The sequence below is a fragment of the Capricornis sumatraensis genome, chromosome 7 (assembly GCF_032405125.1).
Source record: "Capricornis sumatraensis isolate serow.1 chromosome 7, serow.2, whole genome shotgun sequence".
Taxonomy (NCBI): domain Eukaryota; kingdom Metazoa; phylum Chordata; class Mammalia; order Artiodactyla; family Bovidae; genus Capricornis; species Capricornis sumatraensis.
In genome coordinates, this window is record NC_091075.1 from 9299986 (window position 1) to 9325248 (window position 25263).

Here is a 25263-nt window from a genome sequence, read left to right on the forward strand (position 1 = left end):
TAAGTCATGTCTGACTCTGCCACCCCATGGACTGCAGCACGCCAGGCTTCCCTGTCTCTCACAATCTCTGAAAGTTTGTCCAAGTTCATGTCCATTGAATCGGTGATGCCATTCAACCATCTCATCCTCTGTCACCCTTTTCTCCTCCTGCCCTCAATCATTTCCCAGCACCCAAAGAGTTGGCTCTTTGCATCAGGGAGCCGAAGTACTGGAGCTTCAGTTTCAGCACCAGCCCTTCCAATGAATGTTCAGGGTTGATTTCTTTAGGATTGACTGGTTTGGTCTCCTTGCAATCCAACGGACTGTAAAGAGTTTTCTCCAGCACCACAGTTCGAAAGCATCAATTCTTCAGCGCTCAGCCTTCTTACAGTCTAATTCTCATATCCATAATGACTACTGGAAAGGCCATAGCTTTGACTAGATGGACCTTTGTCAGCAAAGGGATGTCTCTTGCCTTTTTATACACTGTCTAGGTTTGGCAGTGGAAGAGGGATTGGCAAACTACTCCAGTATTCTTGCCGTGAGAACCCCATGAACAGTATAAAAAAGCAGTCTCTGTCACAAATATAATATTCCAAGATCTAAATTTCTGATACTTTAATGCAATATAGAATTGCATTATTTTTCTAAGTAATCAAGTAAGTGGATTTGAGGAAGGAATCAAAGAAAATTATTTCTTCTTGTTAATGATCATATATTCAAGCACTGACTTCAATTAGGTTGTGAGTACAATTTCTATTTACTTCTTCCCAACTATTTTAGTGAATTACCAGGTGCTTTTTATTTCTCGGTTCAGTCTTAATATCAAAAAGGGAAGTATTTGTGATAGAATATCACATAATAATCTTTTAATGTTATGAAGATGAGAGTACCTTCTTTATAAGTATTTTGTTACATAAAAATTAGATTTCTTTCACCTCTTAAGTGCCTGTTCTCCTGTCTTCTTTGCTTATAGCAAGAAAAGCAGTGCAATAGAAACAGAGTCTCATCTCATTTAATTCACCAGTTGGAAAATCAAGTCACCAGGAATGAGGCATGAGTAAGGGGTGATCTGTGAGTGCAGAACTATGGCCATGCAGTCGTCACAACCCAGTTTTCCTCCTACTTTTATAGTAGGTTTTTTTACAGCTACATTTGCTTTTCTCTCAAACCTTAGTCATCATCAGGAAAATTTATTAGAAATCAAATGACTGAAGGATAAATTTCTGAGGCCTAAAATCACACAGACTTTGTAAAATCAGTGTTTGCGAAACACGAGATTTTCTATGAAGATCTGCTACCTTCCATATAAGTAAAAAAAAAAAAGGGGGGGGGGGGAGTAAGTCATATCCTGTCATTCCTCAGTTTTAAACCTGAAATGACTCCTTTAAAAAAAATCAGAATAGAAACCAAAGTCTTTTAAAACGGCCTAAAATACCATCTCCGTCCCCTGTTGACCCTCCCATCCTACAACTTTCCCCTCTTTCCCTCAGCTCCAGCCTTGCGGATTTGGCAGTGTAGTGTCACACTGCCCACTCTGTGGCCAAAGCCATGAGTGATGTAGAACACTCGGAACAAGATGCTGAGATAGTCAGTGATTCTACCTAGGAGTGAAAGTGCTGGGTCACACGGTAACGCTATGTCTAACATTTCCCTCTGTCTCTTCTTGAATCAGCTTTGGTGGGTTACATCCTCAACTGGTTTCAGTTGTAATTTTTTTTGTGGGGGTGACATTGCATATTTTATTTAAAAAATAAAATTTCATATAGAGTGACAACATTGCACATATGCTAAGAGCATAGCCTTTGAAGTCAGACTGTCTGGGTTTTTTGTTTGTTTGTTTGTTTTGTTTATATGTACATTGTTTACTTGATTAGAGAATTAAAATTCCAAGAGAAATGAAAACATATATCCAAACAAAAACTTCTACATAAATGTTCACGGTAGAATTATTCATAATAACTGGAGATGCAGGTAGGAACAGGAGTCTGATCCCTGGGTCGAGAAAATCCCTTGGAGAAGGAAATGGCAACCTGCTCCAGTATTCTTATCTGGGAAATCTCATGGACAGAGGAGCCTGGCAGGCTACAGTCCATGGGGTCACAAAAGAGCAGGACACCAGCTAGTGACTAAATAATGACAAAAACAAAACCGAAATGTCCATCAATTGATGGGAGGCTAAATGAAATCTGCTATATCTACACAATGGACTATTACTTGGCAATAAAAAGTACTGAAATATACTACAACATGAATGACCTTATAAAACGATTGTCACAAAGGATTACATATATATGACTCCATTTATATGAAAGGTCCAGAAGAGGCAACTCTATCAGTAGAAATTATGGGTAATCGTCAATTATAGCTCAATAAGGCTGTTATTTTTTTTAAAAATTCCAGAAACACCTTGGTGTTGGGGCTTGATGAACACCTGAACTTTACTGTGACTGTTATTGTTTGTTAGCCCACCATGTACCCTTTCTCCAGCCCCACTTAACATGGCCTAATTTACTATGCTTCCATGTATTTAACAAAGTCCAGATCTTGACCATTCAGCTTTTTTAAATACAAAGCTTCTTCAAATTGTAGCTTTGGAATTAGACATCTCCAAATTTCTTACGTGATATAAATGCTTCAGTTCAGTTCAGTTCAGTCGCTCAATCGTGTCCGACTCTTTGAGACCCCATGAATCGCAGCACGCCAGGCCTCCCTGTCCATCAACAACCCCCCGAGTTCACTCAAACTCACATCCATCGAGTCGGTGATGCCATCCAGGCATCTCATCCCTTCTCCTCCAGCCCCCAATCCCTCCCAGCATCAGGGTCTTTTCCAATGAGTCAACTCTTCACATGAGGTGGCCAAAGTACTGGAGTTTCAGCTTTAGCATCAGTCTTTCCAGTGAACACCCAGGACTGATCTCCTTTAGAATGGACTGGTTGGGTCTCCTTGCAGTCCAAGGGACTCTCAAGAGTCTTCTCCAACAGCACAGTTCAAAAGCATCAATTCTTTGGTGCTCAGCTTTCTTCACAGTCCAACTCTCACATCCACACACTACCACTGGAAAAACCATAGCCTTGACTAGATGGACCTTTGTTGGCAAAGTAATGTCTCTGCTTTTGAATATGCTATCTAGGTTGGTCATAACTTTCCTTCCAAGGACTTATTTCCAAAGGCCACCTATCAGAACTCTGAGTGTTGTCAGGAAATTTCTTCTTTCTATACGGTCTGTTGCAGAGTTGACTCTCTTCCTTCTTTTCCCTTTAAAGTTAGAACAGAAAGACCTTAAGAACACAGAACACCAGCACACAGACGTTCCCTGTGACTTCACCTTTCAACTAGGATATGGTTACCAGGGTGACCAAGTTAATTACATATGGAACATCAGAGCTGCTCTCAGGTAGAAATAGCTCAAGTGAAACCCAGGAGGGCTGTGAATCCAGGCTGACCCTCAGGTCTAGTGAAGGTCAGTGTCTCAACCACAGGAATAAGGTAAGAAGTTAGTCACTTAAGCTATGGGCACGAGGGGCCATGAGATGGGAAGGGGGACCGAAACCAGACGTCTGTATCATAGGGAAAAAGAGATTTGTGATCAGGAACTCCAGTCACTGGTGGACTTGTGTGGTTAATTACTATTTTTGTCATTTGAAAGTTTGAATATAAAGCAGTAACGTGAAAAATGCAGAACCAGTTAATAGAGAATAGTACCTCAGAATAATATCAAAAAGAAAAGAGTATGTGGTGAAAATAACTTTCGGATTAGAATCAGAAGGCATGACTTCCAGCTGACTCTAAGATTAGTAAGTTATTTCCATTTCCCGAGCCTCAGTTTATTAATTAACAAAATGATTGGGTTGAATTCAGTCCTCACCGAATATTTGGTTGAATGTCAATCTCTCTCAAATCCTTCTCAGCTTTAAATAGTTAGGAATTCAAAACTGTCTTAGAACTGAAACCACAAATTGTTTGTTTCTGGTGCCCTGAGCAAGGGGAGAGATCAAATGTACAAATCCAAATTTTGTGGTTTTACAGGAGCTGCAAGCTAACCAAGTCATCACCGTGTTCCCAATTCCAAGTGATTCTCTCCTACATTGTGACATGGCTGTGATATGAAAATTTTTATGTTTTTTTAACCGATTTTTCAAGTTGCACTGCTTCAGCTTAGGTAGCGCTTCCTAAACTCCATCAGATATTTCTATCATATTGAGAATATAAGAAACCTAACGTAAAACAATTTTCATTGTAGATTTTTCAAACCTGACCAGTGTTGAACTGGATGTAGGCAGGTTCAACCAGGTTAACCACACGTTAACACCTTAACAAAAGTAAAATGGGGAAAGGGACCATTAGTCTTCACTAGGCTGGAACAGCATAAAATGCCAGCCAAACTTATGGAGCATTTCAGCAGAAGCATCATGCTCATGCAAGTTTTTACCTAAGCATATTATCAGTAAAAGGAATTTGTCAAGTCGCTTTCACTTTCTTGTTGCACAGAAGAAAGTGTATTTTGAGAACAAAACGCTGGTCTGGTGGTCCTTTTCTAAGTTTGAGCCAAGTGGTAGCTACACCAAGCCTTGGATGGCTGAAGGCCTGTTTAGCCGTGGCGGGTTGTGAGAAAGCAGCCAGATGGTACTGATTTTTAAGGTTACAGAGAGAGCTTAAGCTCCACGTCTCACCCAGGTTGCTTTTCTCAACTCTCTCTCGTGACACGGAGTGCTTATACATGGAGCGATCCCTGTTTTGGGGTGGAATCAGTCATTCTACTTTACAGACAACGAATATGTAGACATTCGTTGAAGGAATACACAGAAATCTAGCAATCCTAGCTTTGGTGAAGACCCCTCTTCCCATACTTTTAGCTGGGACGTCCTTTCCTCCGTTTTTGCGCTGCGTTAACAAGCTGCCTTGGGCGTTGCTTCCTCTGTAGTGCCTCTCGGAGTGAGTCAAGTCTCTGTACACGTGCCAGATTCGCCTCTAGCCTGCAATCTCTTCAAGATCCCGAAGCGTGTACCTTCCCATGTCGGCAGTGCAGAACCCAAAATATCCCAGTAAATATTATTATTATAAACATCACTGTTACTAGTAAATATTATTATGACTCAAGTAATACGTATTGAATGAACAGCTGAACCTGCAACCTGTTGAATGAATGAATGTACCCTCAATACAAACTCCCTCCTTCCTACGGGAATCCACGCTGAAACTGTGGCTCTAATTTAGCCACAGCGTTAACATTTTTGACCTGCTGGAGGGAAACGAACGAACAAACAAAACAGGAAGGAGAGAAAAGAGCAAAAAGAGGAGGACGCGCAGCCAGCGCGCGCGCCGCGCCGGGCGGCGGGAGCCGCCTCCGCCCCGCCCCGCCGGCGTCTGTGCGCGCGCGCCGCCGGGAGCGCGGCCGCTGGTCTGAGCCCGGCGCCGGGGGCGCGCCGCCGGGAGAGGCTTTGACGTGGCAGTTCCCAGCCCGGCTGCAACTCGGCAAGCGAGACCAGCTTGCGGGGACGCCGGCGAGAGGAGAGGCGAGGCGAGGCGCGGCGCGGCGCGGCGGGAGCAGCGGCCGCCGCGGGAGCGGGGTCACCCGGGCAGCCGGCACTGCGGCCAGAGCGCGGGCTCTCGGAGGCCCGGCGGCGGGCGGGCGCCAAGCAGGTAATGCCGCGCCCAGCCTGGCTGCGCTGCGGCGGGACCCTTCGCCAGACACAGTTGTGGCGGGGTGCGGTGCCAGGCTAGGGGTGCGGTGGGGCGGTGGCGAGAGACGGGATGCTCACCTTGGCGGGGCAGCGGAGGAGACCTGCTTTGCTCCTTCAGCCCTTTCGGGTAGTTTAATACCGGGGGGTGGGCGTGGGCATTTTTTACCCGCCCCCGCGCCCCTATCTTTGTGTCTGGGGATGCCGAAACTCCCAGGTTAGGGTCGCCAGTAGCCACGGTATTCCAGCGTTACTGCCCGCGGTGTTCTTATCTCCGTATCAACTTAATTTCCCCTTCCTTGGAGGGAGGGACTGCTGGAAATACTCATTTTGTGATAATGGCACATGTATCTTCAAGCTTCGGGACAGCCTGACAGTGAAACTGATTTGTCCGAATCCCAGCTGGGTCCAGGGTAAAACGTGCATCTGTGAGAACAGTCGAGTGACAGCGGGCTGGGGGTTGTCCTGGGCTTGGAATCCCAGATTTTGAGGCTCGGCCTGCTCGTGCCAAGTGGCTTTCTGCCATGTTGCCGCTTGAAGCTGAGTCAGATTTCTGTAACTTGGTGCTCCCGTGTGAGGAAGTTTGACGTGGCAGACTGGGTTGAGTGAGGAAGCAAATTCCTGCCAGGACCAGTGAAGAGGCACCCGACTGCTTCCTGCTCTTTGGAGTGAACATCCCTGCCTTTCCTTTCTGTCACTCAGCAACAGGCTGCTGCGTAGGTGTGTTCCTGCTGACTTCCTAAATGCGCTTGGTTGGATGAGCTTGACCCAAGCTCGGGCTGCCACGTCTCTCTCCGCTAAGTGGGAGGAGGGAAGATGTGTTGTCAGTAATGCGGTGGACCCAAGGGCCTATCACTCCTCTTTTTTAGATCTCCCCTTCCAAGGAGAAGAAAGTGACCTTACAGTATTTTTACTTCAGTTGCTTTCATTTTGGAATCGTATAGTTTAACATGAAATTGAAACCAAGTGAATGCAGTTTCCTGAATATGTTTCAAACCTTAGCCGGTTTCACTGACCTTATAGTTTAAAAGACAGCATCGTAAAATAGCAAAAGGAAAAGTATTCCAATGCTGGGTGAAGAAAGTGGAAAGAAATTGTAGAACCGTTGTTTTTTAATCTGGAAAGGCTTTAGAAGCTTCATTTTGTAAGAGAGAACGGATGCTCAGAGAGGTTCTTCAGCTCATTCTGTCACACAGCTAAAGATGAGCAGATGTGTAATGTAAACCCACTTCTCTTGCTGGGATTCAGAGCTTTTTCTGTTATAATTCTTCTTTTTAAGACTAGTTCTATGAAATGTCTCTTCTTTTAGGAAACCTGGAGAAAATATCAGCTTTAAAAACATGTTGATGTTTTGGTTCTGAGTAGAATGAGGTGACTTAGAAGCAGCAGCAGTAGCAGAATCAAGATGGGTCTCTTGTATTTGTGAGCTGTGTGTGTGTGCTTAAACACATGTGCAATTGGACTTTTTCCCTTCATTCTTTAAATATATGTGCATGTATTCTTAGAGGTGTGGTATTTAAATCAGAAAGAAAGTCTGTCATCTTTGCCTGAGAAACCACTGACAACTCTCAAACAGTTGTAGGCTGCCACTTGACTTCATCAATATATGACTTATAAAATCAGTCCATTATCAACTTATTTTCTACTGTATCTGTTGGACTTTTTTTCCCCCTTTATCCTAACTGCCTGGTTAAAGTTACTAATTAGGATAGTACTAAAATGACACAAGTCAGAACATCCAGTTGCAGGCTGCTGGCAAGTCTGCTGGTCAGACAGTGACATGTGGTTATTGCCAGTGACATGCTCTATGCTGAAACAGGGCCCTGGAAACAAAAGGCACCAAGATTACACTTATGAGAGACTCTCTGTGACACAGTTTAGGCTTACAATGAGAAAGGGATTGGCAGCTGTTATTCAGGATTTAATGCCTGTGCATTTGCCTCCGCCTGTGGAAGTGAGTTACTGAGTTCCATAGAGCTGCGGTTAGAGCCTTTTTAGGGGAAAGTGATATTGCTTGATATGAAGCTGTCTCGTGCCCTTGATAACTGTACCTTTCTTCAGACTATCATAAACATTTATTAACAGTGTTTATATTTTTAATAACATTAAGTGACTCAAACTCTCATGTTGATGTTTTTTCTTTTTCCTTCTGTTACAGGGTTCTTTTATAGAACTATTCCTTGGAATGATATTTTCATAATGAGCCAGCAAGGTTATGTGGCTACACCTCCCTATTCTCAGTCCCAGCCTGGAATTGGCCTTTCTCCACCGCATTATGGGCACTATGGGGACCCGTCTCATGCAGGTTCTCCACCAGGTAAGGTGCATTATCTTGACGCGTGTCTGATTATTGAATCTCAAGCTCGGAGACATAAGATACTCTGAAAGAGCAGCTTTGGAAGAGTTGAATGGTAATTATAGGCGATGCAGTGGTTTGAGCTTATAGGATTATTTGGAAAAGCCTACCCTATCACTTTGGTTTTTGCATAGGGTGTTTATTTTTTAAATATAGATGAAAACCGAGACACTTCCTGAGTGTCTTGTTTTTACTGTTAGACTTGCTCTTGCTATTAACCAGCAGTGTGAGGTTATTACAAACACTAAAACCCCAACAAATTATATATACATATACACATATATGTGTATATGTATATATATACACTATATATTAAATATATGTATGTTAAATATATACATATACTAATATTGGAAAAATCTCATTATATTTGTATGCTGAAGTTTATTCAGTGATGATGATAATAAGAAAACATGGCCTTGTTTTAAAATCATTATTGAATAATATTGGTTGCCCTAAAATTTGGTACCCAGCAAGGAATCTTGGTGTTTGGAGCAGAAGTGGGAGAAGGTGTCATGGAGTGGGACTCCTGTTGCTCTGATGGCAGCTGACATGAGAAGATCACGTCCCATTTTCAAGGGGCTGCCCTGAGGGGCCAAGTTTCAGGGTCAGCAGGGAGGCTAATAATAGCTTGTTTCAGTGCTGATGACCCCAGATTCCCTAGAAATATTTGTGAAAGACAGTTCTTGGGACTGGCTGTGTATAAATAATTGAGTATCTCTGGCGGTTTACTAGGACTGACTCAGGCATATAGGATCCAGGCCTTGCTGGGTAGCTTGTGTGGAGTGCAGAGTCAGCCAGGGGTGAGGAAAGCCTCTAGGCAGGCTTGATGGTAGCAGCCACGCACAGTTGCAGCAGAAGATGCTGTGAGACTGAATTTCCTGTGGGAAGTCGCTCTTCTGACTTAGTCCAGGTTTTAAAAACCTCCAGGTGAGGCATCATCATCTTGTCCAGGTTCAGTCCTCCCCATAACATTTCTTGATCTGGGTCCTGTAGGAACCATTTAACCCATCTTTCTCCAATTTCTTTTCTGTCTGGTGGTTCATTCCCCCTCAGCATTTATATATAATGATAAGTATGCATCACTTTTTTGTTTGAATGCTTACCATGTATTGTAAACTGGTCCTAAAAGAATTATATGTATAATTTTCTTTAACTCTCATTCAGTGCTGTTCAGTAGATTATTAGCCCTATTTTGCAGCTAAGAAAACTGGATGTCTGAAATACCATGATTTATCCAAGGTACAGAGCTGGTGGTGTAACTGGGATTCACACTGCAGTCCTTTGAGAAAACAAACAGCAAACTCGAATAGACACCTAAGTAAAACATTCAGTGTTACTCACTTTTCCTCCTTCTCTTCACAGCCATCTCTTAAAAAAGTCCTCAGTCCCCTCCCTCACGCCCCATCCTTGCCTTGCAGCCCTCCACGGCTCAGTGTATCCTCTGCTCCATAGCCTGGGCCCCGTCCACCCTTCCCCTTCTCCCCCTAGGGTTGTTGGTGACCTCCTGTTACCAAAGGCAGTAGACACTGTCTCGTGCTTGAATTTGACACCGTTTACTGCTTTTATCTGTACAAAACTCTTTTCTCCTTTGGTTTCAATGACACTGTCCTTTGTTAGTTTTCTTGGTGGCTTTCTGGACAGCTCCTCTAAGGGGTTCCCACTTCCCCACATGACCCTTAAGTGGTGCTGATTCTGCTGCTTTGTTCTGGCTTCACCCTTCTTTCCCTGTCTGTAGATTTTTCCCTTAACTGTATTATTCCATATGAAGGGCTAGTCTCTCAGATCTTTTCCTCCAGCCCAGATGACTTTCCTAAGCTCCAGATCTGTATTTTCAGTGGCCAGCCTGTTTACGTGGGCATATCAGACTCATCATGTCCAAAATAACACAGTATATTTTTTCATGAAGCATGTTTTTTCTGATATTCCATACTCACTGAGCAGCTATCATTCATTCCGCTACCTAAATTAGAACTTTTCACTGTTTTAAAAAATCTCTCTTTTTACCTTCTATAATCCAAATTCTTTTGGGGGTCATTATAAATCTTTTCTCCCTGCTTCCTCCTTTCTACCCAGTAGTCACTATTCTTGCTCCAGCCATCCGCCTCTCACCTGGATGACTAACGTCTCCTAACCACATCCTCTCTCCAGCCTTTCTCCAAACAGTCCAGTCCTGTTCCATTCATTCAGTCGGTCGCTCGTGTCCGACTCTTTGAGAACCCGTGGGCTGCAGCACGCCAGGCCTCCCTGTCCATCACCAACTCCTGGAGCTTGTTCAGACTCATTCATGTCTGTTGAGTCGGTGAAGCCATCCAACGATCTCGTCCTCCGTCTTCCCCTTCAGCTCCTGCCTTCAGTCTTTCCCAGCTTCAGGGTCTTTTCCAATGAGTCAGTTCTTCTCATCAGGTGGCCAAAGTATTGGAGTTTCAGCTTCAGCATTAGTCCTTCCAATGAAAATTCCAGACTGATTTTCTTTACAATTGACTGGTTTGATTTTCTTGCAGTCCAGGGGACTCTCAAGAGTCTTCTCCAACACCACAGTTCAAAAGGATCAATTCTTTGGCGCTCAGCTTTCTTTATAGTCTAACTCTCACATCCATACATGACCACTGGAAAAACCATAGCTTTGACTAGGCAGACCTTTGTTGGCAAAGTAATGTCTCGGTTTTCTAATAGCTGTTCACTCTCTTTCACTTTCATCAAGAGGCTCTTCATTTCCTCTTCCCTTTCTGCCATAAGAGTGGTGTCATCTGCATATCTGAGGTTGTTGATATTTCTCCTGGCAATCTTGATTCCAGCTTGTGATTCATCCATCCTGGCATTTCACATGATGTACTCTGCATATAAGTTAAATAAGCAGGGTGACAATATACAGCCTTGAAGTACTCCTTTCCTAATTTGGAACCAGTCTGTTGTTCCTTGTCCGGTTCTAACTGTCGCTTCCTGACCTGCATTTAGGTTTCTCAGGAGGCAGGTCAGGTGGTCTGTGTTGGAGGGACTTTAATAGCCTGCAAATCTAATTCTGACTTTCTTCCGCTTCAGGCCTTTCTGGCACCTCCAGAAGCGGGTCTGTGCCTCCGGCCAGTGCCTCTACCCCATCCTCCCCACAGGGTGTGCCCTGCCCTCCTCCCCCAGACTCAGTTCACTTGTGGGGCTTGCTGACATTTCTGACCACTTCTCGTTCTTCCTCAGGCTTATTCATGAACCTTCTCCTCCTGTGTTCTCCAAGTCCTGTGTGGCTTTGCTGCCCATTACCACACTGTGTGTAACAGACGTGCCTGAACAGTTCAAAAGGTCCTCACTCAGCGTTCGTTCAACGAATGAGTGGACGACCGGCTGCTGCGTTCATCAGCAAAGTACTCAGGTGTTCACCGGTGGTAAAGCACCATTTTGTTGAATTAGATCCTTCATGCTTTAATTTAAAGCTCTTTCTCCTTATCAGTTCTCAGATACCAGGCTATCAGACTCTGTCTGGATACATACCCTTCTGTAAATTGTGGTATATTTGTTTAATGATTTCAAACTGTCACTAAATTACCCTAACCTATCTTTCTCTGTGCTGAATGACCTTAGATCTCTTTGTCTTCAGACATCACATACCTTCTTTTCTAGTCTTTCTGTGTACCTTTTTTTGTGTGTGTGACAGACTCAGAGAACTGAGCTGTAGTTCCTTGAACTATCTGTTCTAACAGATCTGGCCAGTGCCAAGGCTTGGTTTCTATTTCTTACATACCATGTTGTCCTTTGTGCCTATTATGTGATGCTAGTGCCATGCAGGGACGATGTAGCAGGTTTATTGGGTGAGCAAAATACCTGTGGCGATGCAGCAATGAATAAAATGAACCCAGGCTCCTTCCTGATAGTGCAGACTTGTCTAGTGGGACGCGTATTAAGGGAATTGATGGTGACAATGCAGGGGAAACACCGTTTTGAGGAAGTAGAGGGTGGGATGGAAGCTCTCAGCAGGGGCACCTAACCAAGGCTTACGGTGAAGGGAATCTTCCTGGAAGGAAGAACCTGAAAGATGAGTGAGGGTCGGCCAAATAGGGAGGCAGTTCACTGGGGTTGGAGAAGTGGCACCTTTGAGGACCTGCAAGAGATTCACCATGGCTCTAAGGGTGCAGTGAAGCATCTTAAGCGGGGAAGGGTCACGTATATTGTTTATTTATATTCCACATTAGAGTGTGAGGAGGGAATCAGTGGGCACACTGCTTTCTGGAGCAGAGTTTCGGGTCCTCAGCACTGTTGACATTTGGGGCCAGCTGATTCTTTGGTGTGGGAGGCTGTGCTGTGCGTCCTAGGGCCTTTAGCAGCATCCTTGGCTTCTACGGATCATCAGATAGCAGTGCTCCCGCTCCTGCTCCCACCCCTGGCCCCAAGCCATAGCGACCGAAAGTCTTAGACCTTGTCAAGTGTCCCTTCAGGAGCAGCATCACCCTTGGTGGCGGACCACTTGTCTAGAAGCTGAGCAGCAGAAACTGTTGACGCCCTGGAACTGGGGCCTGTGGTGAGGCTTCTAATAAACAGTGAACTTTTGTAGGAATAGCACCAGCCACAGCACCTTAGAAACGAGTCATTATGGTTCTGCCCGTATAATAGGGAGTTTGTTAATTTTAGATAAACTTCTTTCTTTCCCAAATGGTTTTTAATTTTTTGGTTTCAGTTTGTCAGATTCAGGGCCAAATCCAAGATACGCTTTTCTGTGATGTTGTCTTGGTCAGAGGTCAGTCTAGCAGAAAGACATTTGTAAAGGAGTATCAGGAAGCTAAGAGAATAGTAGAGTCAGAGAACCAGGCTTGGGACTCTGCGGTCACGGAGCCGACATCCAGTAAGCGTTGCCTTTCTACCCGGGAGCCGTCACTAGGGCACGTGGCAGCCCAGTCTGTAAGGAGTCTAGGAAATGGAGATTCCATCTTTCCAGCTCAGGACCACATGGAAAGGCAAGCCAGAAAGGAATTACAATTGGTATTACGTAAGCTAGTCTGTAAAAAATGTCATTGCATTAAAGGCAGGTTATGATTTTAGATATTTTTCTTTGGATATCATTTTTGTTCAGTCACTCAGTCATGTCAGACTCTTTGCAACCCCATGGACTGCCGCACGTCAGGCTTCCCTGTCCTTCACTGTCTCCTAGAGCTTGCTCAAACTCATGTCCACTGAGTCAGCGATGCCATCTAACCATCTAATCCTCTGCCACCCCCTTCTCCTCTTGCCCTCAATCTTTTCCAGCATCAGGGTCTTTTCCAGAGAGCTGGCTTTTTACATCAGGTAGGCAAAGTATTGGAGCTTCAGCTTCAGCATCAGTCCTTCCAATGAATATTCAGGACTGATTTTCTTTAGGATTGACTGGTTTCATCTCTTTGCTGTCCAAGGAACTCTCAAGAGTCTTCTCCACAATTTGAAAGCATCAGTTCTTTGGTGCTCAGCCTTCTTTATGGTCCAACTCTCACATCCATATGTGACTACTGGAAAAACCATAGCTTTGACTAAGCAGACCTTTGTCAGCATAGTAATGTCTCTGCTTTTTAATGTGCTGTCTAGGTTAGTCATAGCTTTTCTTCCAAGGAGCAAACATCTTTTAATATCATGGCTGCAGTCACCATCTGCAGTGATTTTGGAGTCCAAGAAAATAAAGTCTGTCACTGTTTCCACTTTCTCTCCATCCAGTTGCCACGAAGTGATAGTTTTTGAATGTTGAGTCTTAAGCAAGCTTTTTCACTTTCTTCTTTCACCCTCATCAAGAGGGCATAAGCATAATTAGATCTTTCTCATGGTATGGTTTTGCTTTCCTATTAAGGTTCTCATACTGAAATTCTCCTAACCTGATTCCTCTTTATCTCTGATCACTTATGAAAATGCCAGGTATGTGACCGAAGACTATGACTGTGCAGATAACAGTGATACTGGTTTCCTTTGCCCCGAGAATAGAGTCCAAATGGCACCCGGGACTTTGTAGTCTGACCCCAGCCAACCTGGACAGCCTCTGCTCCGGCCATTCCCCACCATCTGTCAACACTTCACCTTTTGCCTGATCACACCCCACTCTCTCAGATCTTCACTTAAGCTTTGCCTCCTGCCTTGGAACCCCCTGTCCTATCTCTGTGCTAAGACAGCTCGCACCTGTTCTTCAGAATTCAGCTCGAGCAGGCCTTCCTTTCTGAACTTTTCTTGATTCCCATAGGAGGTGTTAGGTAGTTCCTCTGCATTTTACACTTGTTACCAGGCGCTGTAGCTGTTTGTTTACATGTTTGTTTCTTCCCTAAGAGCTCTAAGTGCCTCAAAGGCACACTGAATGTATGTTGAACAAGAATGAATTTGAATCATTGCTACAGAGTTGATTTCCAAAAATAAAAGGGAAAGAATCTTTTTAGTAAGATTTGTGTGAGACATTTCTGCTTGAGTATGTAAGAACTGTTTTTGGTTTGGTTTGGTTTTTAGAAACAGGTTTATAAATATATGCATCTCATGTACACATGAAAATACCAGGGTGTGAGTAACTCTGAGAACTAGTTTTTGATGCTGTATGAGGGTTGCTGATGAAACTGCTGTTTGCGTACCTATTTAAGGAATGAAAATATCTTTGGATTCTTGTAGTGCCTTTAATTATTACTGCATTGGCACTAGTATTGTAGATTTTCTATTTTTGTCCAAAATAATGTTTTAAGAATGAAAATACAAGAGTGCATATAATTATGATATATGTATCTTGTTAGACTATATTGATAAATCTTTGAAAAAACGGGGACAAAGGGTGTGACCAGGGTGAGGAAACTAAGATTTTGTGGGAGATTCCTTTTATATATCTGGCATTGTTCTGGATGCTCCTATGCCCATTACCTAGTTTAATTCTCAGAATGATCCACAGAGACAGGGGACACTGTTGTCATGGTACAGTGTTAAAAGTTTAGGTTCTGAAAGAAAGTATCTTAGGGTCACAGGTGTTGAGTGATACAGGAAGAATGCAGACTGCAGTCTGTGTGGCTGTGTCATGTTTCTCTAACTCTGCTGGATTTGAGGTATAAACCGTATGTAAAAATAAGAATGATATTTGTTGTTTTTGTTCTTGGTATATGGAAAATGGCCTAAATAAACTGTGACGGTAAATAGAAATTTTTTCTTAAGTTTGAGGAATTCAGTTTTAAGAAAAGAAACCTTTGTATAAGTTTCACTAATATTATTCATGAATACTGCTGCTTCACTGGCTATGTTTCATTCTGGATTCCCCAGGCATCTGAGAGCATGCCCTTCAGAGGGTTATTATGACCACATAAGAAATTCTTCCTGGGCCACTGTAGGGTCATCCCGTCACTTTCCTTACTCTCTAAGGGAATAAATTTTCTCGGAAGATGAAAGAAGAAAGGAAATGTTGAATATGAAATACCATTGTGAGGTCAAATGGTAGAGTTCACAGAAGGCAGCCAAGAGGTCACTGGTGATGGTGCCAGAGAGGAGAATGGGGTCAAAGGAAAAGCGAGTAAGAGAAAGCAAACCTGTGGTTACCAGGAAGCAGGGCAGGGGCGGGGAGAACTGGGGGATTGAGACTGACATATATACTCTGCTGCTGCTAAGTCGCTTCAGTCGTGTCTGACTCTGTGCGACCCCAGAGACGGCAGCCCACCAGGCTCCCCCGTCCCTGGGATTCTCCAGGCAAGAGCACTGGAGTAGGTTGCCATTTCCTTCTCCGATGCAGGAAAGTGAAAAGTGAAAGTGAAGTCGCTCAGTCGTGTCGAACTCTTCGCGATCCCATGGACTGCAGCCCCCCAGGCTCCTCTGTCCGTGGGATTTTCCAGGCAAGAGTGCTGGAGTGGGGTGCCAGTGCCTTCTCCGCATATACACTCTACTATACGTAAAATAGGTGACTAATAGGGATCTACTCTATAGCACAGGGAACTCTACTGTATTCTGTAATGTCTGTATGGTGAAAGTATCTAAAAAAAGAGTGGGGGTATGTATAGTAAGCGATTCACTTTGCTGTGCTGTTGAAAGTAACACAGCATAGTAAACCAACTATACTCCAATAAAAATTAGAAGAAGAAAAATTGAATGGTCTGGAGCAAAAACAAGCAGAATGGAAGTAGGGACAAACACACAGAAGAAATATACTTTTTCTCTTTTTTCTTTCCTGAAGTCTGAAAGGGGTGTCACAAGTAATCAAGTCTGAACCTTTCCTTCTGCAGTGAGGGGAAACTGAGGCCCACAGAGGTAAACTTCTTGCCCAGTGTGGCTGGATGGGGCATCACACTGCTCTAACCCAAGCTCACTGATTTTTCTCCTGTACCACCATTTCTCTAGAAGAAGGAGAGAAAAAATATTTGAGAACAGTTTTAGAGAGAAACTTTTAAAGATCTCTGTTGCAGAAGAGGTGCTTGTAAATTAAAACGGGCACTGCTGGGAGCATCTTCATCACGTGTGGCCTCGTAGTTTGTATGAGAAACTGAGATGACTTGAGCAGGCCCTGAGCTGTTTGTCACCCAGCCCGTGGGAATCCTGGAAAAATGATTAACTCTGAGGTCCGTGCTCTGGCTCCATGGGAGAAATAGATGCTATTCTCCATTCACCTTCCTCGCGCTGTAGCTCAGGCATTTTCAGAGGTCCTTTTCCCCCGTAGTTAGAATTACTGTGCTTTGTGAGGCCTCATACTGTTTTTCTCCCCCGATTTGCAGTCTGATACCAGTGGGCACATTTCACTGTGTGCTCTAGCAGTCTTTATGTGATAGTGCATTTCTGTCGGGGTGCCTCTCTACCAGACACAAAGGTTTTAGTTTCTGGTTAAAGTGGTGTCCGCACTCCCGTCACTGTGATGGTCACACCGTGATGCCGCAGCCTGGCATGGGTGAGTCTGTGCTGGCGAAAGCAAGTGTGAGGGAGACCCTGTTCTAACCCGTTCTGCCCCTCCTGGTTTCCATTTTTGGCCTGTTACCTTCGTGTCCTCTGTCCCTGCACGTTCACACTCTTCTAAACTCCTGTCCTTCCCTTGCAGGCATGATAAAGCCGGCGGGGCCTCTGGGGGCGGCTCCCCCTGGGGGGATGTTGCCTCAGGGCCATCCGCCTCCTGGCCCCCATCAGTTTGGCCAGAACGGAGCTCATGCGCAAGGTCCTCCTCCACAAAGGTGAGCTAGAGGCTAACCCCCATCTGTGTAATCCACTGAAATTGTCTCACAGGTCCCTTTTGCACGTGCAGGTTTGGTGATTGGAACTTTGACCTCTTGATGCCTCGAAAGGATCTATTGGAAACTGTCAGGAAACAAAGTGCTTAGAAAAGTTAGGACATTAAAATACTAGTACTAATAGATAAAATACTGATACTGTTAAAAAAAAAAAAAAGAAAATGACTTGTGTCAGTAGCTTTTCGTTTGGAATTATATTCATCTTGTGTGTATGCGTGCTCAGTTGCTAAGTTGTGTCCGACTCTGCAAACCCATGGACTCTATCCACCAGTCTCCTCAGTCCATGGGATTTCTCAGGCAGGAATACTGGAGTGGATTGCTGTTTCCTTCTCCAGGGGATCTTCCCAATCCAGGGATTGAACCCACGTCTCCTGGATTGGCAGGTCGGTTCTTTACCCCCGAGGCACCAGGGAAGCCCGTATTCATCTTAGTGTTTTGTATGAATCTCTAATTCCTTCAGATGTCTGTGGTTTATATTCTCCAGTGAAATTTGAAATCATCTGTTCTGTTAAATCCTTTACAGAACTGAGTTCAGATTGCGGCCAGTGGTGGAGACTGTGGATTTGATGTGGAAGGCACACAGATGCCAGTGAAGGACTCTTGAAAGGCAGGGAGATACTAAAAACAACCCGGGAAATCATTCTGTTTGTGTTTGTAAATTAAGGAAGGGAGAAGTGGGAGGCGGGCCTGGAGAAGCCAGGGTGTGTGATATGGGACATGCTGGGAGCCCTGCAGCCCCTTGGGACTGTGCCCTGCGGGGGGAACCCACCTCACACCTTCCCGGCTGGAATCCCGTTGTCATGTGTCCTGTGAGGTGTCACTGTTGAGAATCCCAGTGCTAAGCAGTAGATAGTGTTTATGTTGGCATTTGTCCAAGGATTACCCAGAGGCTTTGTTTCCCAGGTTCCTTCCCTAGGTTGTCAGGCTGCAGGGTTGGGGTTGGCAGGGGAGGTGGCCCTCTGGAGGGCTCTGGACCCTGCCGATGGTGAGGTCCTTGGGTTACCCTGTCGAAGAGACCTAGTCCCTGTTGATGGGGAAAGCCCCTCTGGCACATTTTAAATCATTACTGACAGAGCATTCATGAGGCTGTCATCTTCTGGTTCTTGTTCTGATAACATTTTCCATTGAAATGGTAGCTCTGAGATGCAGTGAAGGTTATTGTAGGGATCACTGAATGAGTGAGTCTAAGTAATTTGGTTTCCATGGGATTGTGCTTTGAACAAGGAGCATGAAGTCCAAGGCCCCAGTTCAGGACGTGCCCCTCCGGCCCCTCGTCTCAAAAGTGTAGCAGTGGGGCCTGAGGGGAGGACACGAAGGTTGAACCCAGATGCTACCCCTGGTTCATTACCCTTGTGATGCTAGTGACATTCCTAGGCCTCCAGATCTCATTTGCCTCACTTGTAAAATGAGGAAATAGAATTCTCAGTCCTGAATATAGGGGAGAAGTTCTGGAGAAGTACATTGCTGTGAACTGTCAAGCAGGTCAGATTATTTTTTAAAAGAAATGCAAAAATAGAACAGCCACTTTGAAGTTAAAATTTGAGTCACCAGAAATGGCCTAGATTGCTTTGAACTTTTTGGTTATTTCCACTTGTTTTGGTTCAATTAGGTTGCTTGTGTGTGTGTGTGTTAGTCACAGTCGTGTCCGACACTTTGCAACCCTGTGGACTGTAGCCCCCTGGACTCCTCTGTCCATGGAATTCTCCAGGCAAGAATGCTGGAGTGGGTTGCCGTTCTCCTCCCCTGGGGATCTTTCCGACCCAGGGATTGGGCCCGGTCTCCTCTGAGTCATTAGGGAAGCCCAGGTAAGTCACGGACTTGGCCATCAGAACCATCTTGGCTGTGTGGCTGCACGCTCTGCATGGCATCTGCCTCAGTGATGAGGAGCAGAGACGGTAGGGTCGGGCGTGTGTGATACTCGTGGCTCAGGCAGTTCTGGCTGGACAAGTTACTCTGTCTCTGTGTGCCTTGGTTTCCTCATCACAGGTGTAACAGTAAAGATGTGCTGGTGAGGATTTTGGTCATTAGTCCATGCAGAGAGCCTCGCACAGTGCGCAGAGCCCATGAAAGGCAATGTGCGTTGGCCGTAATCGACACCAGGTCACTGGGCTTGCAAAGCCTGTGGTCTGTTGTTTGCCCTGCCTGCTAGCTCAGTGTAGCTGCCTATCACAGCTCAGTTGAGGAATCTGCCTATATCGTGATTCCTAGGGAAACACTGACAGATTTTGCCCCATCTCTTTCTCCTCCTGTACTGTTCAATTACTTCAGCTTAAACTGAATTAAACGTTGGAAATGGAGCTATCGAGACTGAATTTATGGTTGATGGGGGGGAAAGATGGGGGTAAGAGATAGGTAGGGAGTTTGGGATTGACATATACGCACTGCTGTACATGGATAACCAAAGAAGGGCCTACTGTATACAACAGGGAACTCTGCTCAATGTTATGTGGCAGCCTGGATAGGGGAGTAGTTTGGGGGAGAAGGGATACATGTTTATGTGTGGCTGAGTCCCTTTGCTGTTCACCTGAAACTATCACAACTTTGTTAATCAGCTATACCCTAACACAAACTAAAAAGGTAAAAAAAAGGAGAGATCTGGTGTTCAGGCTGAGCCTTTGTGGTGAGACTCCCTAGCCTCATAGGATGCATCTCTGTGTCTGCAGTTCAGTGCAGGGCAAAGGGCCCAGTGACCGTGCTGGTGAGTCATTCCAGCCTGATGACAGGGGTTGTCAGAAAGCAAAGGTCACATGTGGCCTTTTTGTGATGATTATAGCACTTCAAGGAGTCATTTGTCCTGAGAGGACCCATCCTAGAAGTCTTTTCATTTTTTACCACATCTAAACTGTTGAATAAAGACGTGATCAATTCAGAGTCATTATGCTGATTTAAATTTTAAAATCATAATTTTTATTTTTAAATATTGCTATTTCAACATTTCCTAAAACTTAAAAATCATACCTAGTCATTTGGCTTTTTTATCTTGGCTAAGGCAGAATAAATGTCTTAAAATTGTAAATGGTATTAAAGTTATCTACAGTGTGTTACTGGTGGGTGGGATTAATTTCTTATATAAAATCTATAACCTAAAGTTCCACTTTTTAATTATTAAGGGAAAATTTAATTGTAAGTGTTCTGTTTTGACCCAAGAAATGGGAAATTACGTGAGCGGGAAGGTGGGAAGGAGACTCGTCGTCCCAAATTGAAGCTATTATTAGGGTGAATCTACCAAGAAATTGGTTTCAGTGGAAATTAGAAAACAAGAAAAATAAGAGAAACGCATAGTTGTTTTCTTTTTCTTTTTTGTGTGTATGTGTAAAGCAATGACGATTTGGCAGAGCTTTTATTTTATTCAGTGGGCTTAGTATTTAAAAATCTAGATTTTATATCAGCAGCTATCTTGAAAAATTTGGTACCTCCAGATTCTAACAAACTTCAGCATGTCACTCACTTCTTAGGCAGTTTGTTGTTAACTTGAAGATGAAAAATGTTTGAGGTTCACCAGACCATGAACAGCTGAGTCATCTCTTGAGAGGTTTGGGGTGAAACCAAGGCTCACTTCTGATAGTTTATTAATCCTCAGGTTATAATCCTTTATAGTTCTTTCTTCTGACAGTCAATGAAACAGTTAATTAAAATATGTAGTTGGAGCTTTTCTATTCTAATTTTCATTATAATTGTGTTAAATTATAGATTTAACTTGAAAAGAATTGATATCTTAATAACTTTGAATCTTTTGATTCATAAACAAGTATATTCCTCTAAGTCTAGTTTAATTTCTCTTAGCAATAATTTATATCTTCTCATATAGAGGTTTTACAGTTATTTTGTTAAATTCATTCCCAATATTGTATGTTTTTCAATGGTATTATAAATGATGTATTTTAAACTTTCACTTCCTCATTGTTTGTTGCTAGTATATAGAAATAGAATTCATTTTTGCAAAAAAAAAAAAGTAATTGAATGTTTCTTACCCAAGAAACATGCTAAATGGAGTAATCAATGACAAATACTTAGATCTGTATGATTTTTAATTCTAACCACATTATATTCAGAGCAGGAAAGGGACCATTCCATTTTTCTGGATTGAAAACTGAGAGCTACAAGGAATTACGTGGCTTGTCCCAGCTCACACAGCAAGTCTTTAGGTTAGGAATCAGGGGCCTGGCTTCTCACCAAAGCTCTGAGATCCACAGGGCCTTGAATAAACTAATTTTGAAAAGTAATGAAACTTGAAAAATATTAAACCATTTTGTATGTTTAAGATGTTTTGGTAATCTTTTCATATGTATGTCAGAGCTTTTAAAATATTTTTATTAAAAAGTTATTTAATAAAAGTTATCCTTTCAATCCTATTTTATTTTTACTTTTCAGTTGATAATATTGCTTGACTGATTCATGTTGACATATGGCAAAACCACCACAATATTGTAATCATCCTCCAATTAAAATTGATTAATTAATTAAAAAAATCCAATCTGTTTAAGAGTTAGGTTGATCAGAAAAAAAAAATTGTGAATTTCTATTTTTTTTTAATTTGTGAATTTCTGATGCCTGACTCCTAGGATATGTATTAGGCAATGAATGATAAATTGGCATTTATGGGTCAAAAAGTAATAGCTAATGGTTGTTTAGTCTCTCATTCTGTATTTTAAATCTTTATTAACCTTCTGTTAAAAAATACTTGAGGGTGATTGTCCTACTTCTATTTGAAACGTATTTCATCCTATCTGTACTATCTCTTTAAAAGTGATTCACAGGATTTTATATTTTAAAAATATTGTTAACATCTATGAAATATTTCTGAACATGTTGGGGAAATGTTTTTTCTTGAAAGAGTGAATAATACTGCCCGCCTTCTCTGGTTAGCCCAAACCCTGTTACTGGACCTCGCATTACAGTCACTAATACGTTCCGTAGCATATGTGCATTCTGCCTGTGTGCAAATGTTTCATGTTATCTATGAAATGCCATGAATGAATGTATGGCAAAACCAATTAAAAAAAAAAAAAAAGAAATCCCATGAATGAGTTTTCAGAAAAAGACAAAGAGCATAATTTTTTTTGAAAAAAAGAAATTATTTCTTTTTATGAAGCAATGGATTTACAAAGCATATCTTTAACACAGTTCTCAAAAACTTAGTTCTAAGTGATCGTAAAGATACAGTTAACAAAGCATTTTAGTTTTCTTGGTTTCTGTCCTATTGATCATTAAGCCTAGTATAGATGATTTCTAATGGACTCAGCTTCCTAAATTGATTTCCAAAACTTGTTAAGTGATTACCATTAGAATTTTTTTTTTTTTTGGCTAAGTGTCTTGATAGCTTTAGCATGTGACCATAAATATGGGATGGTGCTACACGATTGATTTTGAGCTCATGTTGAGGATAAAGATGTCTTTTTCCTAGTGCCCACTAGATGGGCTGATTTAACTTTGCAAGTTGTTGTATGTCATTTGCATGTGACATTAACACCCCTTTTCTCTCTCAGATTTCCTGGCCCTCCACCTGTCAACAGTGCGGCCCCCTCCTACCCACCATACTCGCCCTCAACGCAGTCGTCATATCCAAGTCCAGGGTCTACTTCGTCCATCACCCAGCTGGGCGGTCAGCTCAATGCTATGCACATTAACAGCTATGGTAACAATTTCATTTTTCATGGGTATTGACTGCCTTGTCTCATGAGTATTTTAGTAAGAAACTTTTTCCTCAGATTCAAAATAGACATATCTCTGGTATACCATATTGAACTAATTTTGGACATTTTTATATAAATTATCTGTATTTTGTATGGCAGTAATTTTTTTTTTCCAAATCATGCTGCCATTTATTTCAAGGTAAGTGAAGGACCCACAGAATGCCTTATATTCAACACTACACACCCCCCCCAAAAAAAACAAACTGACTTCACAAATAAACATTAGAACAGTGAAATTACTTTAAGAAATGTAAGTTTTAACCCTGTGTTTATTATGAGGCCCACAAATCAAAAATATAATACTCTTTGTTTCACAGTGCATTTTAAATTCCGCATTTAGATCTTGGGAGGAATGGAAGCTCAGATGCTGTGAGGCAGAAAAGAATAATATAGAAGACAGTTACAGTACTGAGATGTACCTCAATGGAAAGGCTGTCTATTTTAGGAGCCGTGGACATGTTCACTGTGACAACTGCAGGGTCAGCCATTGATCTTGATGACAAATGTTTTCATTACTTATAGTTAGTTTCTTAAAAGTATCAGTAAAACTCCCCTCAGAATATTTCCTTTTACTGGTTTCAAAATGGACAAATCTTCAAAGCAGCAACTCAGTTTCACATAATCAGAGAAAGGAAAAAATAATCTGGTTCTACAATTTCAAATATGACTGGATAGAATTTTAGTTGCCAGTCCCTTCTCCTTCGTTACTTCTTCCTTCTTCCAAAATCCATTCTCTCAAGTCAAGCACAGGATGCAAATCATTTATTGACCTGAGTAAATAATGCTTGTTATGTAAAAAATTGTTTTCTTCTGTATGATTTTCTATACTCTGTACCAGACAAAGTTCAGTTGCTCAGTCGTGTCCGACTCTTTGTGACCCCATGGACTGCAGCACACCAGGCTTCCAGTCCACTTTTCATGATAATTAATGCCATGTATCATGAAAAGTGGATGCAACTGAGTTAAAATTTATCCCTCTAATTTTCCATCATTATAAATGGAGCTCTCTAAAAATTCTTCACTTGTATAAAATACCCCAAATAGGATTTGTGTTACTTTCCAAATGATGATTTCTTCTTGTGGGGGAAAAAATTGACTTGTAAGAGTGCCTTCTTGCTTTACGCAGGAAAAGGAGTGTCCCTGTTGTATATATGTGGTAGAAGTGAAAGAGTTTCGGAGTGTGGTATTTAGGTGGGCCGGTCTTCTGGTTTTGCCTAGGTTCAGGGGTGGCCCCCCCGAGTCAGGGCCCGCCTGGCTCTGCGTCAGCAGCGTCATTCCAGGGGCCTCCACAGCCTCCACAGCCGTCCATTTTGCAGCCTGGATCTCAGATTCTGCCCCCACCGCCCACTGCGCTAAACGGTCCCGGTGTCTCAGCCTTGCCTCCATCAACGCACAGACCAGATGGGCTTCCTGGGGCTGCTCCTCCGAATGCCCAGTACCAGCCCGCACCTCTCCCAGGACAGAACCTGGGCCCTGGATATCCTGCACAGCAGGGTAAGGTCGCCTCGGGTTACCTGGGGGTGCCCTTAATTGGGAATCAGGTTTGTTACTATGTTACTAGACATCTATCCCTTATTATTTTTGAATAGTGTAACCAGTAAAAAGAAGAGGGGAACTGTAGATGTTTGCTTTTAATTCTCTGCCTTATTTAATATGAGAAATGCGGCATGCTTGACTGAACAGCATAGTATTGTCAGTGAGCCCTCCGTCTGCGTTTTGGGGTTATAGTCACTTCTTTTTAAATTTTCTTCCAAGCAGCCAACTACGGGCCGCCAGTGGCAGGTGCACAGCTCTCCTACCCGGGAGGCTTCCCAGGAGGGCCTGCGCAGATGGCCGGCCCACCGCAGCCCCAGAAGAAGCTGGATCCCGACTCCGTTCCCAGCCCAGTAAGTGCTCTGCTCTCCGTCTCCCTCACGGAGAACCCACTCTTCATTCACTGTTCTCAGAAGCTCTTCAGTCCGTCAGCGTTTACCCTGTCCTTTATCGTCCGAGCACGATACCCATCACCCACGTGGGTGAGGCTCGCTTCCCTCTGTGGATGTACGGGCTGGGGAGGGCGCGTCATGGTATACCAGAGGTCTCCATGAGAGGGGCAGCCTGTGTGGGCTTGTGTATCATGTAATCTTGGCAGGATCCACTGATGTTTATTCTCATGTACATTAGCAGTATTTATTGATATTTAATGATTCGTTTGTAGTGAGAATATATTCTATATAAAAATGCTATTTTCAGAAACTAAAAGATCCTTTCAGGATACCCATAGGAGTGAAAGTACAAAGTATTTTACATATTTTTAAAAACTGCTTTAAATAAAATTAGAGCTATAACTTACTCTCCTCCACCGAAGTGATTTTCTTTAGAAGAGTACTCTTCAGCAACTGTTA

The 25263-nt window shown here is 43.1% G+C and overlaps 1 protein-coding gene across 2 annotated transcripts in view; it reads left to right on the plus strand.

Moving 5' to 3' along the window:
* The first annotated feature begins 7862 nt into the window (after positions 1 to 7862).
* The window catches only part of SEC24D (SEC24 homolog D, COPII coat complex component), a 109277-nt gene continuing 91876 nt past the window's right edge, over positions 7863 to 25263 (plus strand). Inside the window, exons 1-5 of one of the 2 annotated variants that reach the window (XM_068975063.1) lie at positions 7863 to 7980; positions 17000 to 17129; positions 22673 to 22821; positions 24098 to 24373; positions 24635 to 24765. In XM_068975063.1, coding sequence (XP_068831164.1) covers positions 7863 to 7980; positions 17000 to 17129; positions 22673 to 22821; positions 24098 to 24373; positions 24635 to 24765 — 804 coding nt within the window. The remainder of the gene's footprint in view (positions 7981 to 16999; positions 17130 to 22672; positions 22822 to 24097; positions 24374 to 24634; positions 24766 to 25263) is intronic. The other variant, XM_068975062.1, reaches the window with a different exon arrangement.